Raw genomic sequence first — 14,226 nt, forward strand, 5'->3', positions numbered from 1 at the left:
GTTCGATGTTTGGTGTAAAATGCTGAGGCCTGGTGAGGCCCCTGAGAAAAAGGGGTCCCGGTAAATAGTTCTCCCGTACTCCGTAGCCAAAACCAAAAGCTGGGGAGCCGAGGGTTAGGGCACGCAGATCGTTTTGCAGGGATGGTCCCCACTACCGCCAAAACTTGTGCTGTGACTCGAAGCTCAAAAAACATTCGTAGCATCGGGATCATTGCAACGCCAGACATACCTGGTAATACCGGCGCTCTGAGCAACACTGATGTATATACACGCTCATCCCAAGTCCCCGCCTTGGCACAACCGTGGGTAGTCATTGACTTTTATCATGGCTACTGCCACTGAGTCTGTGAAGGAGCAGTTGGTGGATACACTGCCCAAACGAATCAAGGAGCTCAGATTTGGAGTCGCGTGAGCTGCCAAACTCAACAGGTAGTTTTGATGCTAAGACATCTCCTAGTTCAAGCCAAGACATAGTCAACCAAGGTGTCGTCGAAGTATGTGATCGAGCGCTGTATGATCTAGCTCGAGAAAGAGCCCCTGCAACGAATGGCCCCCTCGATCCTCTTATGGGCATATCTGGCAAGGTTGGATGCTGTCAAACATGTGGAGAGCCCATGCAAAAATGCAATGGTCACTTCGGATATGTCAAGCTCGCACTTCCAGCCCTACACATCGGCTATCTCAAAAAAATCATCACGGTTCTACAAAACATCTGCAAAGTATATGTCCAGCTCAGAAAGAAAGATGTGGTGACTGATAGATAGTAGGGGTGCGCCCGAACGCTTCTTACTGAGAAGGACCGCCGAGCTTTCCTTCGGGACCTGCGGAGACCCAATATCGACAATCTACGGAAGAGTCAGATTTGCAAGAAAGTCAATGAGCAATGCCGGAAGACCAGATCCTGTTATTATTGCGATGAGATCAATGGACGGGTCAAGAAGGCTGGGACTCATCCCTTGAGGATAATCCACGAACAATTCAGCTACTTCGACAATTCCAAAGCGCAGAAGAAGATACCGCCACCTGGTAAGATTGCATTTGACAAATCATTCGAAGCTGCTCGAAAAGTAGCCGAGGGCGTGGGGAGAAATTTTATGAAAGCTGCAGATGATCTCAATCCTCTGCGGGTCCTCAATCTTTTCAAAAAGATCAGTGCATCAGATTGCGAGCTTTTAGGCATGGACCCTGCAGAAGGCAGACCCGAAATGTTCATATGGCAATACTTTCCCACTTCGCCCGTCTGTATCAGGCCTTCAGTCCCACAAGATGGCGCTACAACAGAGGACGACCTCACATCCAAAATATCTGATATCGTACACATCAATACACTCCTTGGCGAGGGGATTGTGACGGGTCAGCCAGTGGGAACGATCATGGAGCAGTGGGACTTTCTGCAACTCCAACTCGCGATGATAGTCAACAGCGACGCTCCCGGCGTTCAGCCCCCACATAGCTATGCAGTGCCAATTCGAGGTTTCTGCCAACGGCTAAAAGGCAAGCAAGGTCGATTTCGAGGAAACTTATCTGGCAAGCGTGTGGACTTTTCCGGTCGTACAGTCATTTCGCCAGACCCAAATCTTGGGATCGATGAGGTTGCTATCCCTGAGCTTGTCGCGAAGAACCTTACGTATCCCGAGAAGACATCCCGGTACAACATATTGAAACTGCGAGAGCGCGTGAGGAATGGGCCAAATAAGTGGCCTGGAGCCAACTACATCTGGAAGAAGGACACAGACATCAAACAGTACTTGAAGTACGGCAGACTGAACGTCCATGCAGACAATCTCAAGATTGGCGATATCGTCGAGCGGCACCTCATAGACGGTGATATTGTACTGTTCAACCGCCAGCCTTCCTTGCACAAGCTCAGCATACTCAGCCACTATGTGAAGGTCAGACCACATCGGACGTTTCGCCTCAACGAGTGCGTATGCAATCCGTACAACGCCGATTTTGACGGAGACGAGATGAACTTGCATGTACCGCAGACGGAAGAAGCTCGTACGGAGGCCATCGAATTGATGGGAGTCAAGCATAACCTAGCAACACCCAAGAATGGAGAACCTATCATTTCTGCCATTCAAGATTTCATCACTGCTTCGTATCTGCTCAGCAACAAGGACAACTTCTACGACCGAAAATCGTTCTCGAACATTTGCTTGTACATGGTTGAGGGAAACATGCAAATTGACTTGCCTCCACCAACTATTCTGAAACCGGTAATGCTCTGGACTGGAAAACAGGTCTTCAATGTGATGATGCGCCCAAACAAGGACTGCAAAGTCCGAGTGAACTTGGATGCAGCGTGTCGACAGTTCCGGGTAACGCCTGGGGTAGCTCGCGACCTGAATGAGAACGATAGCTGGCTTTGCATACGCAACTCGGAGATCATGTGTGGTGTTATGGATAAATCGACTATTGGCTCAGGGAAGAAGGATTCAGTCTTCTATGTGATAATGAGAGACTTTGGCCCAGACGCTGCCGTGCAAGCTATGAACCGCCTGGCAAGACTCTCGGCTCGCTGGCTTACAAATCAGGGTTTCTCGATCGGTATTGGCGACGTCTATCCTGGTGAAAAGCTTACAAGTCTGAAGAAACTGCTCGTTGAAGGGGCTTATGGCGAGTGTGATGCGCTTATCGAACGATTCAAGCATGGTCATCTTGCTAAAGCCCCTGGTTGCGATGAGGAACAGACAATGGAGAATTTGATTTCTGGAATCTTGAGTAAGGTTCGACAGCAGGCTGGAGAGCATTGTTTTGCAGAGCTCAGCAGGTGGAATTCACCCATGATCATGGCTACATCAGGATCGAAAGGCTCCAACATCAACGTCTCGCAGATGGTAGCCGTTGTGGGACAGCAAATCATCGATGACAAACGTGTCCCAGATGGTTTTCAAGATCGGAGTCTTCCTCACTTTCCAAAGAACGCCCGCCAGCCGCCCTCAAAGGGATTCGTACGAAACAGCTTCTTCTCAGGCTTGACCCCTTCAGAATTCTTCTTTCACGCCATATCTGGTAGAGTAGGTCTGGTTGATACTGCCGTCAAAACTGCAGAGACCGGTTATATGTCTCGAAGGTTGATGAAGTCACTCGAGGACTTGTCGACGAGATATGACGACACCGTGCGCAATTCTTCTTCGAATGTTGTTCAGTTTCAATTCGGAGACGACAAGCTTGATCCCCTTGATATGGAGGGTAAGGCGAAGCCTGTACATTTCGAAAGGACCTTTACCCATGCAGAGGTCGGTCGCTTTCTCTCCCTTGCGTGATTCCGTGCTAGATACTAACTTCATCATAAGGCCACAACTTGGGACAACAAAGACCGAACTCTACTGCCTTGGGAAATAATCTCAATGTGCAGTGACCAATTACAACCACGCCGAACAAATTTGGCACGCAAGTCTCTGATGGGAGAGGATTTGGAGTACCTTGATCGAAGTGTTGCCGCCATCGATGATAAAGAGAGTGCTCGAGATTTCCTGCAGACTATCGAAGATTTTGTGTCTCGAAAAGCCCATGAGCTAGCAGCGGCACGCAAGCGACTAGGGGTATCTGAGGGTCTTCGGAAAAATCACATGCCCAGATCTAGTCTCTCACAGGGAGAAAGTAAGTTCTGGCGTGCTTTCTGCCCAAAGCAAGGCTGATCTAGCTTAGTGAAAGAAGCCAAGGAACATGCGGAGCGTACTGCAAAGATATCAAGACCAGCCCTGATAGCATTTATCGGGGCATGTTTGGAAAAGTACGATAAAGCCAAGGTGGAGCCAGGATCCGCGGTGGGAGCCATCGCTGCGCAGTCAATCGGCGAACCTGGGACGCAGATGACTCTGAAAACTTTCCACTTTGCTGGGGTGGCCGGCATGAGCATCACGCAAGGTGTTCCGCGAATCAAAGAAATCATCAACGCTTCGAGGACTATCAGTACGCCTGTCATCAGCTGCGAACTCTATAGTAAGGACAGCATCACTGCCGCCCGCGTGGTGAAGGCCCGCATAGAACAGACATTTATCAAAGACGTATGTGGCTGTCAATTTCTAATAATACGCTTGGCAAACGCTGACGTTCACACAGATCATTTACTACGTTGAAGATACATGGTCCCCTAATGGGAGCTATGTAACCCTGAAGCTAGATTTTGAAACAATTGGCCGTCTACAACTAGACGTCACTGTTCGAGACGTCACAGACGCGATCGTGAGACAGAAGAAGCTAAAGCTAAACCATCTCAATATCAGATGTCACAAGGACTACATCCGCATTGATATCCAAGCTTTAGACAAGTATAAGCGCGGCACCAAGAACACTACCATCAAGGCTACCGCTAGAGAAGACACAGAGCTCTCCCTTCGTGTAAATGCCGTCAAGCGCATCCTTCCTAACATCCCCATCCGCGGATACGCTGAGACTTCCCGTGCTATCATCAAGACTGACGATCATGGCAAGAACGCCCTGTTAGTTGAAGGTTATGGTCTCCGCAATTGCATGACAACGCAAGGGGTGAATGGACTTGCCACTAGGACGAACTCCGTCATGGAAATGCGCGACGTCCTCGGTATTGAAGCAGCGCGAAAAACCATCATTGATGAGATAGGCCTCGTGATGGGCGACATGGACATTGACCCGCGGCACATGCAGCTGCTCGCTGATGTTATGACCTACAAAGGCGAAGTGCTGGGCATAACGCGTTTCGGGTTGAGCAAGATGAGAGATAGCGTGCTACAGCTTGCCAGTTTTGAGAAGACGCCAGATCACTTGTTTGAGGCCGCGTGGCATATGAAGAAGGATAAGATCGAAGGGGTCAGCGAGTGTATCATCATGGGACAGAGCATGAGTCAAGGAACGGGAGCTTTCAAGGTGGTGCGGAAGTTGAATTTCAAAGAGGACGTTGTCGGCAAGAAGCCCACGGTCTTCGAAGATGCTTGGGGGGAGACGAGGCCGAGAAGAAAACGATGAACTATGTGCGATGATGAGATTATGTGCAACGACCTACATATGCATCAAGGTGGACACTGTGCTGCATAGCGACTGCATGGCAGGGGCTAGAGATACCTAGATTACGGAAAGCTGCTTTTGCTTAGGAAGCGTTCAGTTCAATCTCACAAAGTGTGTACCGCTGATGCTAAGAAGCAGCGTTCAGTCAAACTGCTGTCTCGTAAGTCTGGGACACTCTGCCGATGCAACTAACTAGTAGACTGGGCTCTGTAACGCTGGTATCAATTCCAGTGTGGGTTTCCATCAACATCAGAACCTCATGTGAATCTCCATTGGGAGATCCTGCGAGGCCAAGCTCCCAACGCGATGCTGTCAGATATCGCAACTTGCTCGCCTCCTGGTTGCGGGTTCAGGCACGAAGCCTTGCCGGTCACCCTCCGTGAGCTGACAAGAACAGGCCCAAAGCCGTCGAGGCAAGATGCCAACCGGTGAAGCATGACGACGGCGTCACTGCAGGCTATCAGACATCAAGGTCGCGAAGACCGGGATCCGAGCCGAGGGTAGTGGCCGCACGGCTTGCAGGAAACGCGACATGTCGTCACCCGTGAGGCCGTCCAGCTGCGCCTGGAGCCATGCACTCGGAGAGGGTTTTCAGGAACGCAATGTCGTATTGGTCGGCCATGGCGCACGTGCGTGCGTTGGAACCGATCTTGTTGTCGCCGCTGACGGTGTCGTCGTCGCTGGAGGCGTAGCGAGCTATGAGGAGCTCTCGCCGCAGAGCAGGATCTTCTTCCTTCAGCTCAATGACGTGGGAACTGCCTTCCCGTGACCAGTGTTCGCAGGCGGGGTGGCAAGGTGGGGGGTGGTTTGAGAGGGGGACCCGAAACCCGTCTTTGCAACGCGTTTGTGGAGAAAGTTGAGCGGGGACGTAGTACCGCGCGGTTCCCCACATTTCACAATGAGATCGGAGTCGTCGCCGTTATCAAATAAGGGCTTGAAAGGGTAAGATCGCTTGGTTGCAGGCACAGTAAGGAGGAGACCTACCGTGCGAGGCCTGTCAAGAAGCTGGGTCTGAGTTGTAACTTTGGCATCTGTTATAGGACCTGTCCCCTCTGGGTTCTTCGTTCGGTCTGGCAGTTCGAGAATGATGGGAGATTGATTGGCTGTGGAAGTGATCCTGGATGTAGATTCGATGGGCGTGTCAATGTTCAAGGAATGGCGAGGAAGGTCGATAGCAGCGGTACTAATCCAGATATGAAAGTGTTCACCTCGAAAATTCTTGGTTGGTGTTGGGTTTCATTGAATGTTAGGTGGTCTTGATCGATGGTTACACTGGACGGGACCAGCCAAGAGGCAATCATACCTATTCAGCAAGGAAGCACGGGAGCTAGTATAATGATGGTTTTCAAAGGCATTCTCTGCTCTCTTCTGGAAAGATCAGAGCATTTGCTAATGGTAGAAGGATTTTCAGCAGCATCGAATTAGGTCCAGTAGCAAAATGCCTATGGTCTCGAGCTGAAACACTTTTGACGGCGGTCTTAGCCGCGCCTCGTGCGACTCAAATCGGCCCATGCATCGATCACCTCAACCGCTAATTCCCCGTCACCAAGGCCCGACAGGATCAAGGCCATAAACTCGTCGCTGTCTCGCAATTGCTGTTTGTAGTATTCTAGTTTTGGAAGAAGGCAGTCGCGCAAGCCTCGATCCGAGCCCACAGTAGAGGTATAGATTACTTTGATCGCAGCAATGAAGGAGGGAATATCTGTATCTCTAGTCTTTGTGATGGCCATTGTGAATTTTTTTTGGGCAAGATCCTTCAGTAGTCCCACGCCGTACTTGTCTGCAATGGCGTACACCCGTGCATGAGCCACAAGAGGTGGCTTTCCGTTGTCGTCAATCTGGTAGTCATGGGCATAGAAGTACCGCAATAGTATACCTGCGTACTGGGGATCTTCTTCCTTGAGCTCGATGATGCCGCTCGCTCCCTCCTGCCACGAGTCAGTGTCCAGATAGGCTACCTCAAGGTGTTGCAGGCCTTCCAAACATACCTCGAATTTCCCACTGCATGCGCTCTTGAAGTATTCGGACCCCGAGCGAAGGATGACACGGTGGAGCTGCCAAAGACGATTGCCGCATTTGACTGTGAGGTCGGAATCTTCGCCAGAGTCAAACAGCCTTTAATGTTGGTCAGTGTTTGTGGTCACCGAAATCTCAGGGGGACGTACATGGTCATTGCCTCGGTATGCTGGTTCTGTGCGGTTGTTTTGATGTTGCTGACGGTGTTGGAGGCCATTTCGAGGCGCGAGGGAGAGGAGTGTTAGAGACTGAAGGTTGTTATTTCGAACTGCGTGGTAGCCCGGTGGTTATCTTTTGTGAATGATTTCGTGAGAATGATCTAGGAAACACTCTGGAAACAAAGGAATGAAGGGACTAAACTTTTTGCTAGATCGGCGAAGAAGAGTGAAGCAGCGGGAGGATGCAATAGCACATTCGCCGCGCAAAAGTGTTGAGGCTTTCATCTTGGCAGATCACTGTAACTTCTAAGAGCCAACCCCTTTCAACTTTGTCTCCCTTGAGAAGAGACCCTCGACAGATTACAGAGAGGACTGTAGCTGGATACTCGAATTCAAGGCTTTCAATTGGCCAAGGATCGGAGCTGCACGGCAGAGAACCCAGAGTCATCAATCCCTACATCTTGGCTATATTTCAGAGTGTCTAAGGATCGACGACAAAAGCCTTGCGGATAGTCAGCCACCCAAGTAGCACACTTGTTGCAATGCCTCCACGACCACTTTTCGATCAGAGGCTCCTTTCCCATGTTTGGGCAGCCGGGGTGAGAGATTTGGCTGAGGTTCGCGCTGTTCGGTGGAAAGTCTTCCCACCAACTGGACAGTACCAGAGCAAAAATATCCCAATCGGATGGCGAGGCTCTGATGTTCTGCAAGGGCAGCACTTGCTGCAAATTGACGGCGTAGACTACATCAGCTTGGGTACTGCTTCAGAGGATGCATAAAGCAGTATATTGGCTGCTCGCTGAAAGTGTCAATCTGTATCTAGCATACTCCGGCGTATTTCTATCTCAGAGATCCGTCAGCGAGACTCGAATCGCCAGTCAACGTAAGTCTCCAAATTCTCGTATCTTCGTCAAATGAGCTCGACATCTTCGATGACAGGATCATAATTTTGCTGTGGATGCCGCCCAGTCTCCTGGACGGGAGAACGCAGGGTTGGGCATGGCACCGCACCATGTCTCGTCTTTTGAACCACCGTCGAAAGCTTGATCAGCCATTTTTCTCGCTGTAATCGTATCTATTCAAGTAGACTGCTGTGGGCTCAATGGATCAAAGGTTGGATGGTTATAGACTCGGTTGATTGGCGGGATGGCTCTTGGTCTCAGTCTGTCCGACTTGAGCACATTTTGAGCTAAGTCATTTTAAAAGCACCTTGTATCGCAGCAGTACTAGTGAAGGTGAAGATCCGAACACTTGAACGGAGTGAGCGGCCCTAGTAGGTGCAGAAGGTTTGTTTGACGACGTGTCATGTATGAGTCACGTTTTGGAGATTTAGACCTCACTCTCCTCAGGTCCAGGCATCCATTCGTCCAAAAAGCCTTCCTCACTAACTGGCGGCGCAAGATCCAACCCTCTCTTCGAGACGTAATCCCTCAACCTCGCCTTATTGAATACTACAGCACCATCGGCCCTCTTACTTGCTGTCAGCACTCCCATGTCTTTCAACGTGGCCACCACATCCTCAGGCAGCACCCAACACACCTCCGCAATCTCCCCCACACTCAGCGTTCGCTTGGCCTTTAGTTCCAGAATCGCCCTTGCAACTCTGGCCTCCCAGAATCGCATGTATCCTCTCCTACCCAACTCACTCAATGGTTTCTCTGGCCCACCAATGCGATTCTCTCGCCTGCTGAGTTCGTAGCTTACACCCATGAGAATCTTGCCAAGGCCTTTGCGCTGCCAAGGCGGGAACACGAGGATGCAGGCCAGGTTGTTATTGTCCCAGCTCATCTTCTCTTTACTGAAGAAGCCGACGACCTGGAGATGAGGCGAGCTCGTGGAGTTGGGGGTGTGGACGAGGAGGTAGTAGTTGAAGGACGTGACATCGAAGAAGATGGACTTGTTGTCGAGAAAGAGCTTCGCAAAGAGGGACAGATTCTGGGCGAAAAGCTAGAAGATGACAGTAAGCACCACCTTCAATGATCTAGAAACCGGGGAGGAGGGGGGGGGGTAAAGCAACCTGGTGTTCCTCGCCGTCTACTTCGTAGATAGCGTGCAGGTCTCGCGAGTAGATTGGTCTTCCAGGGGGACCTTCATGTTTCAATGGACACACCTTCTAGCACATCTCATTAGTGAGTGCAACACTCAGCAAGTCTAAGATGCACGAACTGTGTGTGCTAGGTAAGGCATGAGGTCCTTAGAGTATTTGAAGCACCATGGGCAGACAAACAGCCTCTCAAGCTCCCTTCCAACCAGCTCCTCTGGATAGAAAGATGGATACCATGTCTTGAAGAGAATATCCCCAAGCACAACATTGCGGACATTCAAATCAGCAGGCTTCTCCTTGTTGCGGTGCGTGGCCAAAGGTGATGCCAAGGCATTGGTCGATACTGATAAGGAACCCATAGGAGGCTACCAAAGCCAGGCGATGATTGTATGGGTAATATTTCGTCGAAGAGGCTCATTGTCGCACTCTTACTCTACCAGAAGAGTAAGCTGCTCCAATAGTAACGCAAACAATCGATTGAAGCCGATCTTTCACGCTAAGCTTGATCGGGCCGACTTAGGGCAAGGGTTGTTCCTCTCAACTGCTACCACCTCTCAAATCTCGAGGTACATTGTTTACATAGATAGTAGAGTATCATCCATGACACTCATAGAGCAGTACTATCCTTCAGCACCTTCCAGGGTTCAGAGCACGTAATGAACAATACATATTCGTTATACATGATTGGTCTCTATCCACCACGCTCTCTCGTACTCCTTTTTTTTTCCATCCGCCAGATCATCCATCTGGCTCTCGCGGAAAGAGATATTGGAACTCCTGACCTGATGCTGTAATGCTTGATCTTCCCGCTGTGGTTGTCATATCCGTGCCTTCATAAAACCCTTCCGGCGATTCAAACGCCCTCGCTGGCTCGCTAAGTCTCAGTAAATCGAGTACAGAAAGGAAAAGGGAACCTCTTGCTCAAGCCTCCAGATCAATGCTCCTCCCCTGCGCCTTTGCTCCCAATTTGGCTGGGACCGGAGTTCGATTTTCTTTCTCTCGCTGCGCCTCCCATATCATACGCTGCCGCCTCACATCGTCGATATTGAAGTCCGTCATCGCCTCGTCGTTACCCAATCGAGCATGCTTGGCTTTTGCTCCGCCAATTGAGCTTGTGGATTTCATCTTCTTCAGTGAGCGAGCCTTTGGATCTTTCACATCGCTGCTGTAGTTGCTAGGTATCTCTTTAACATCATTGCGTGAACGGAGGTTTCGAATCTCTCTGGCAATCTTTTCTAGTGTGGTTCCCCGCTTCTTGGGCGTTGGTGGCACCGATGGTCCTGAATGTGCTGGAGAGGCTGGAAGGGGCTTGTCTTTGGTCAAAGCATTGCTTTTGCTGCCTGTGCTGCTGCTGGTGGAAGGTCGATCGCCAGTAGCAAAGCTCACTCCAGAGTCCGCCCTTCGATCACTTCGGCGGTGTGCCTCGATTTCTGGGTCGAAGTACTCTGGTCCTGAAACCTCAAGGCATTCTTCGATCACTCCGTTGGCCGCACGTAGGTACTTGTCTACGACGTCCCTGACAACTATCCAGCCATTGGCGTCTTCAGGGCGTTGACCTTGATGTTCGAGGTTCTTAAGGATCCCTTTGCCATTCTTCTCAACGGCTTGGATGTAGCGGAAGAAGGCGCTGCGTTGAGAGTCGAGGATGTGGATTGTTATTTGACGAGTCGGAGCAGTATTCGTTGAAGGTGGATAGAGGGTGTTGAGCATGGCGATGCTGTTGGCTTTACTGAAGGGCTCAAGGCGCATTTCGTTGATCAAGGTCTAGACGTTCTGTCAGTAATGACTTGCGACAAACTTTGGGCGAGTCGGCAAGGGGCGTACCCAGCGACGGAGGCCAATGTACACTTGTGAATACAGTGCCTCGACTTTCTTCTCCTTGCCCTGCATGCTGAGTACCCAGTCTGATATCTTTGCGTTCTTACTTATTTCCCCTCCAGCTTGCTCTACTATTGCAGTGTCCAAACCCAGTCTTTTTAAGGCCACAGTCAGCTCTCGCTTCCTTCGATTCTCTAGATCTTTCAAATAGTCCAATGCTGTCAAAGCTTGCGTGAAATCAACTTTGCACAGTTCGGCTGGGAAGCAACGTCGGACGAAAGACGTGATGAATGATGGGGGCAGCGAGAAGGGCTGGGAAGGCAGATTACTGATGTGTGTCATCAGGCAGCTTTTGAAGTGGTCTGTAGCGCTTTGGGCGGCGAATTGGTTTTGCTGGTGCTCTGGTGGGAAGCTTGGAGATGCTGGAGAGCTGTCTGGGCTTGATGCACTTGACGATAAGGAGGGAGTGCCGGGCTGAAGCGATTGACGTCGGTGTTGCTGGGCTTGCGGTGTCGAATTGAGTGTATACATTGTTCGTAAGGGGATCTCGTACGTGCCCGGGTATGCGAGGAGATGTTCAAGTATCCAAGGAAAGGCGGCACCATCGTTGGAGGATGTAGTTGAGGAGCTGTTGTGGGGAGACATGGCGCTTGGCGATGATGTGGTACAAGGATGGAGGATGTGTTGGGGGCGTTTGGGGCAGCGCCTCAGCCGTAGATGGAAAACACCAGAGTCTGAGCCAATTCAGATCAGTAGATCATGTTGAGTCTGCTGTCCGTAATTGCAGTAGGTTATTAGGAAAAGGTTGTTGATGCCGGGTTTATTTGTTGATATAGAACTTCCGTTGCCGTGCGGTTTGTTTCCTACTCACCTTTCAAATCCGCTCAGCCCTAAGATGACGAAGCAAACTCCGACCCCACGGATTTCATGCGCATGGGTTTCCAGTTTTCCGACTGATTTGGTATGATATGCAAATTGTGTCTGTGATGGCCAAGGCGAGCAAACACTCGAGGCGGGCTACCTCGGAGACAATGGATGCCGCTGGTCGATCAAGAGGAAGAGGATATAAGTGCGATGGATATGACACGGTGTCACGGTCGAACGAAGTCAGCAAGGTGGGATCGGAAAGAAGTGGTCGAGCCTGAAGCGGGTCTCGTGCTCAGTAGTGGTGCGGCGGAGGTGGCTCAATGCTTCGAGGTGTGGGTGTTTCGAGGGTGATGATTATTCTTATGCTGCTAGCTACTGGACAGACAAGGCTCAATCACAGCGAAGATGGTTATCAATGTGCAGCAAGATGTGATATGAGCAGCAAGATGTGATTAATGACAGTGAATGACGGGTGTTGCGTTTCGTTTGTTTGACAGGAGGGCACGGCTATCTTTTGCTCAGTGAGTAGAGAGTACCTCCTTATTCCCTGTCAATTTTCAAGCGGCATACCTACCTATCACAAATCACAAGGCTTGAGTTCTAAGCTACGGTACTTGACTCTCCTACTAGGTACTACAATACTACTCCACACTCCACACTCCCTTCTTTGAAGATTGCGACACAAGCCAACCGGTCCCCGCCTCTCTTCTTCCTTCCCGTCTCATGCCACTTTCAACGGCTCAACGGCAGGAATCTCCATTCATGTTTCAACTTTGAAATAAAAATCATAAATTCAGAAGCCGTGTCACAACTGGTTTTCCCGTGCCGTCCAACAAGAAGACTTGACAGCCGGTCGGAAACTTAACATACTTTTGAGTCTGGAGTAGGTGCGAGTTTCTCCCGAACACGGATCGCTCGCAATCTCGATCATGGACTTACCCAGTTGTGCCAGGCTGGAGATCACAAATCCGTCTCGCAGATTTCTGCTCTCGTATTGGTGGGGCTGCAGCGTCGGCGACATGATCACTTCTTCCAAGTATCTGATACGACAAAATTGCATGCGTCTGAGTCTGAGCTGAACTTTATGCGATGTTGCATTTTCGTGCATAGGGCTATCGAAGACACTTCCCCACAATTCAGCTCAAATCAGACAGTACAGTCTTTTTCAAGAACGCCAACAAGCCAGCTAATTCTCTTTTCAGACTCAACGCCCATTCCAGAGCTCCTCTTCAAGTCTCCAAGCAATTATTTGGCCTTCAACAGTTTCAATGACGGAGGAAATCGACCTGCATATGGCCTGTGGCACGAGGGATCCTTAACTTTGGGTCAGGGGGAAGACGGACCGGCGAATTCACTACGCGTGGTGCGCGGGTCGCGTGTCAATCACCAACGAAAGTGGACGCTCGAAGATTTAGTGCGTCATGGCCGGCAAAAGTTTCCCAGTCGACAAGCGGACATCATTCTGCCGACATCAAGCGTTGAGTCCTGAGGCTGACGACAGATTAAGGGTCGTAAAAGACCGCATGACATTGATCACACTGCTCTCTTGGATCTCAAGCAAGACGAGGTATGGAAATTTGGCTACATAGATCCTTCGCATCTTTGCTCGCTGGCACCCGGGGACCCATCATCTCTCCAATACCGATGGCGGCACTGGGCAGGATGGTAATTGCTTGGAGGCTATTCAGGGTTAGCTCCAATCCTGGATCTGGCACCGATCACACCACCAATGCAAGATGCCACGCCATCTTGGCCTCTACAGCCCAGCCAGTAATCGTGGGTCTATGTCTAATTTATTATCACCCGAGCTGTCCCATGTAATAGTCCCCAATACGTGTCAGTGACTTGATCCAGTGCTTGTAACTTATTGGGACATGATGATGAGGCCTTACACCTCAGGGTCTGAAACGTTCTCAAGGTTACAGATACCTACCGCGATGGCCCGACAGTTCAGCAGGGAATTTATCCCTGCAATCCTGGCATACGATCCAGCCAATGTGAGAGGGACTATGTGCTTACGTTGCAGACCAAAAGCCCAAATCTCATAATGCACCGCCTGAGACAGGTTGTTCCAGGGTACATCCTAATTTGCCTTTGGCGTACTTGAGCCTTTGTCAAGATTCTGATTCTCACATTTGCGATCCTGGACAGGATAGGATCACGCAGTAGAACCATTTCGCCTTGTCCGATTTGCTCTTTGGTCCTTCAACTACAGCCGCGCTGCCAGAAATAGTGGCAGCCGCAGTGGTAGAAACCTTCGACTTTTGATAGTATGACCACGATCTCCCTCCGGGGTTGATGGTCCACAAAGCACCTGTCTGGCCTGTTCCTGCG

General features: G+C 50.4%; 5 protein-coding genes across 5 annotated transcripts; 1 reads left to right on the forward strand and 4 right to left on the reverse strand.

Annotated features, from left to right (window-relative positions):
* Nucleotides 1-325: 325 nt before the first annotated feature.
* Nucleotides 326-4,950, forward strand: HO173_000941 (uncharacterized protein; the record flags this gene model as incomplete). The annotated part of the gene is made up of 6 exons (XM_037302888.1): nucleotides 326-408; nucleotides 458-719; nucleotides 768-3,242; nucleotides 3,300-3,606; nucleotides 3,655-4,013; nucleotides 4,069-4,950. The coding sequence occupies 6 exons, from the start codon at nucleotides 326-328 to the stop codon at nucleotides 4,948-4,950; spliced, it is 4,368 nt and encodes a 1,455-aa protein (XP_037170395.1).
* A 577-nt stretch (nucleotides 4,951-5,527) lies between these two features.
* Nucleotides 5,528-5,881, reverse strand: HO173_000942 (uncharacterized protein; the record flags this gene model as incomplete). Its single annotated transcript, XM_037302889.1, has 1 exon — nucleotides 5,528-5,881. The coding sequence occupies one exon, from the start codon at nucleotides 5,879-5,881 to the stop codon at nucleotides 5,528-5,530; it is 354 nt and encodes a 117-aa protein (XP_037170396.1).
* Nucleotides 5,882-6,467: 586 nt separating this feature from the next.
* HO173_000943 (uncharacterized protein) lies at nucleotides 6,468-7,222 on the reverse strand (the record flags this gene model as incomplete). Its single annotated transcript, XM_037302890.1, has 3 exons — nucleotides 6,468-6,917; nucleotides 6,978-7,104; nucleotides 7,155-7,222. 3 exons carry the CDS (start codon nucleotides 7,220-7,222, stop codon nucleotides 6,468-6,470), a joined length of 645 nt encoding a protein of 214 aa, XP_037170397.1.
* A 1,270-nt stretch (nucleotides 7,223-8,492) lies between these two features.
* HO173_000944 (uncharacterized protein) lies at nucleotides 8,493-9,566 on the reverse strand (the record flags this gene model as incomplete). Its single annotated transcript, XM_037302891.1, has 3 exons — nucleotides 8,493-9,110; nucleotides 9,181-9,276; nucleotides 9,330-9,566. 3 exons carry the CDS (start codon nucleotides 9,564-9,566, stop codon nucleotides 8,493-8,495), a joined length of 951 nt encoding a protein of 316 aa, XP_037170398.1.
* A 562-nt stretch (nucleotides 9,567-10,128) lies between these two features.
* On the reverse strand, nucleotides 10,129-11,670 carry HO173_000945 (uncharacterized protein; the record flags this gene model as incomplete). The annotated part of the gene is made up of 2 exons (XM_037302892.1): nucleotides 10,129-10,971; nucleotides 11,032-11,670. The coding sequence occupies 2 exons, from the start codon at nucleotides 11,668-11,670 to the stop codon at nucleotides 10,129-10,131; spliced, it is 1,482 nt and encodes a 493-aa protein (XP_037170399.1).
* Nucleotides 11,671-14,226: the final 2,556 nt, after the last annotated feature.

Source organism: Letharia columbiana (assembly GCF_014066305.1).
Source record: "Letharia columbiana isolate WasteWater2 chromosome Unknown Sc0000001_s0, whole genome shotgun sequence".
In the NCBI taxonomy this organism is placed as follows: Eukaryota; Fungi; Ascomycota; class Lecanoromycetes; order Lecanorales; family Parmeliaceae; genus Letharia; species Letharia columbiana.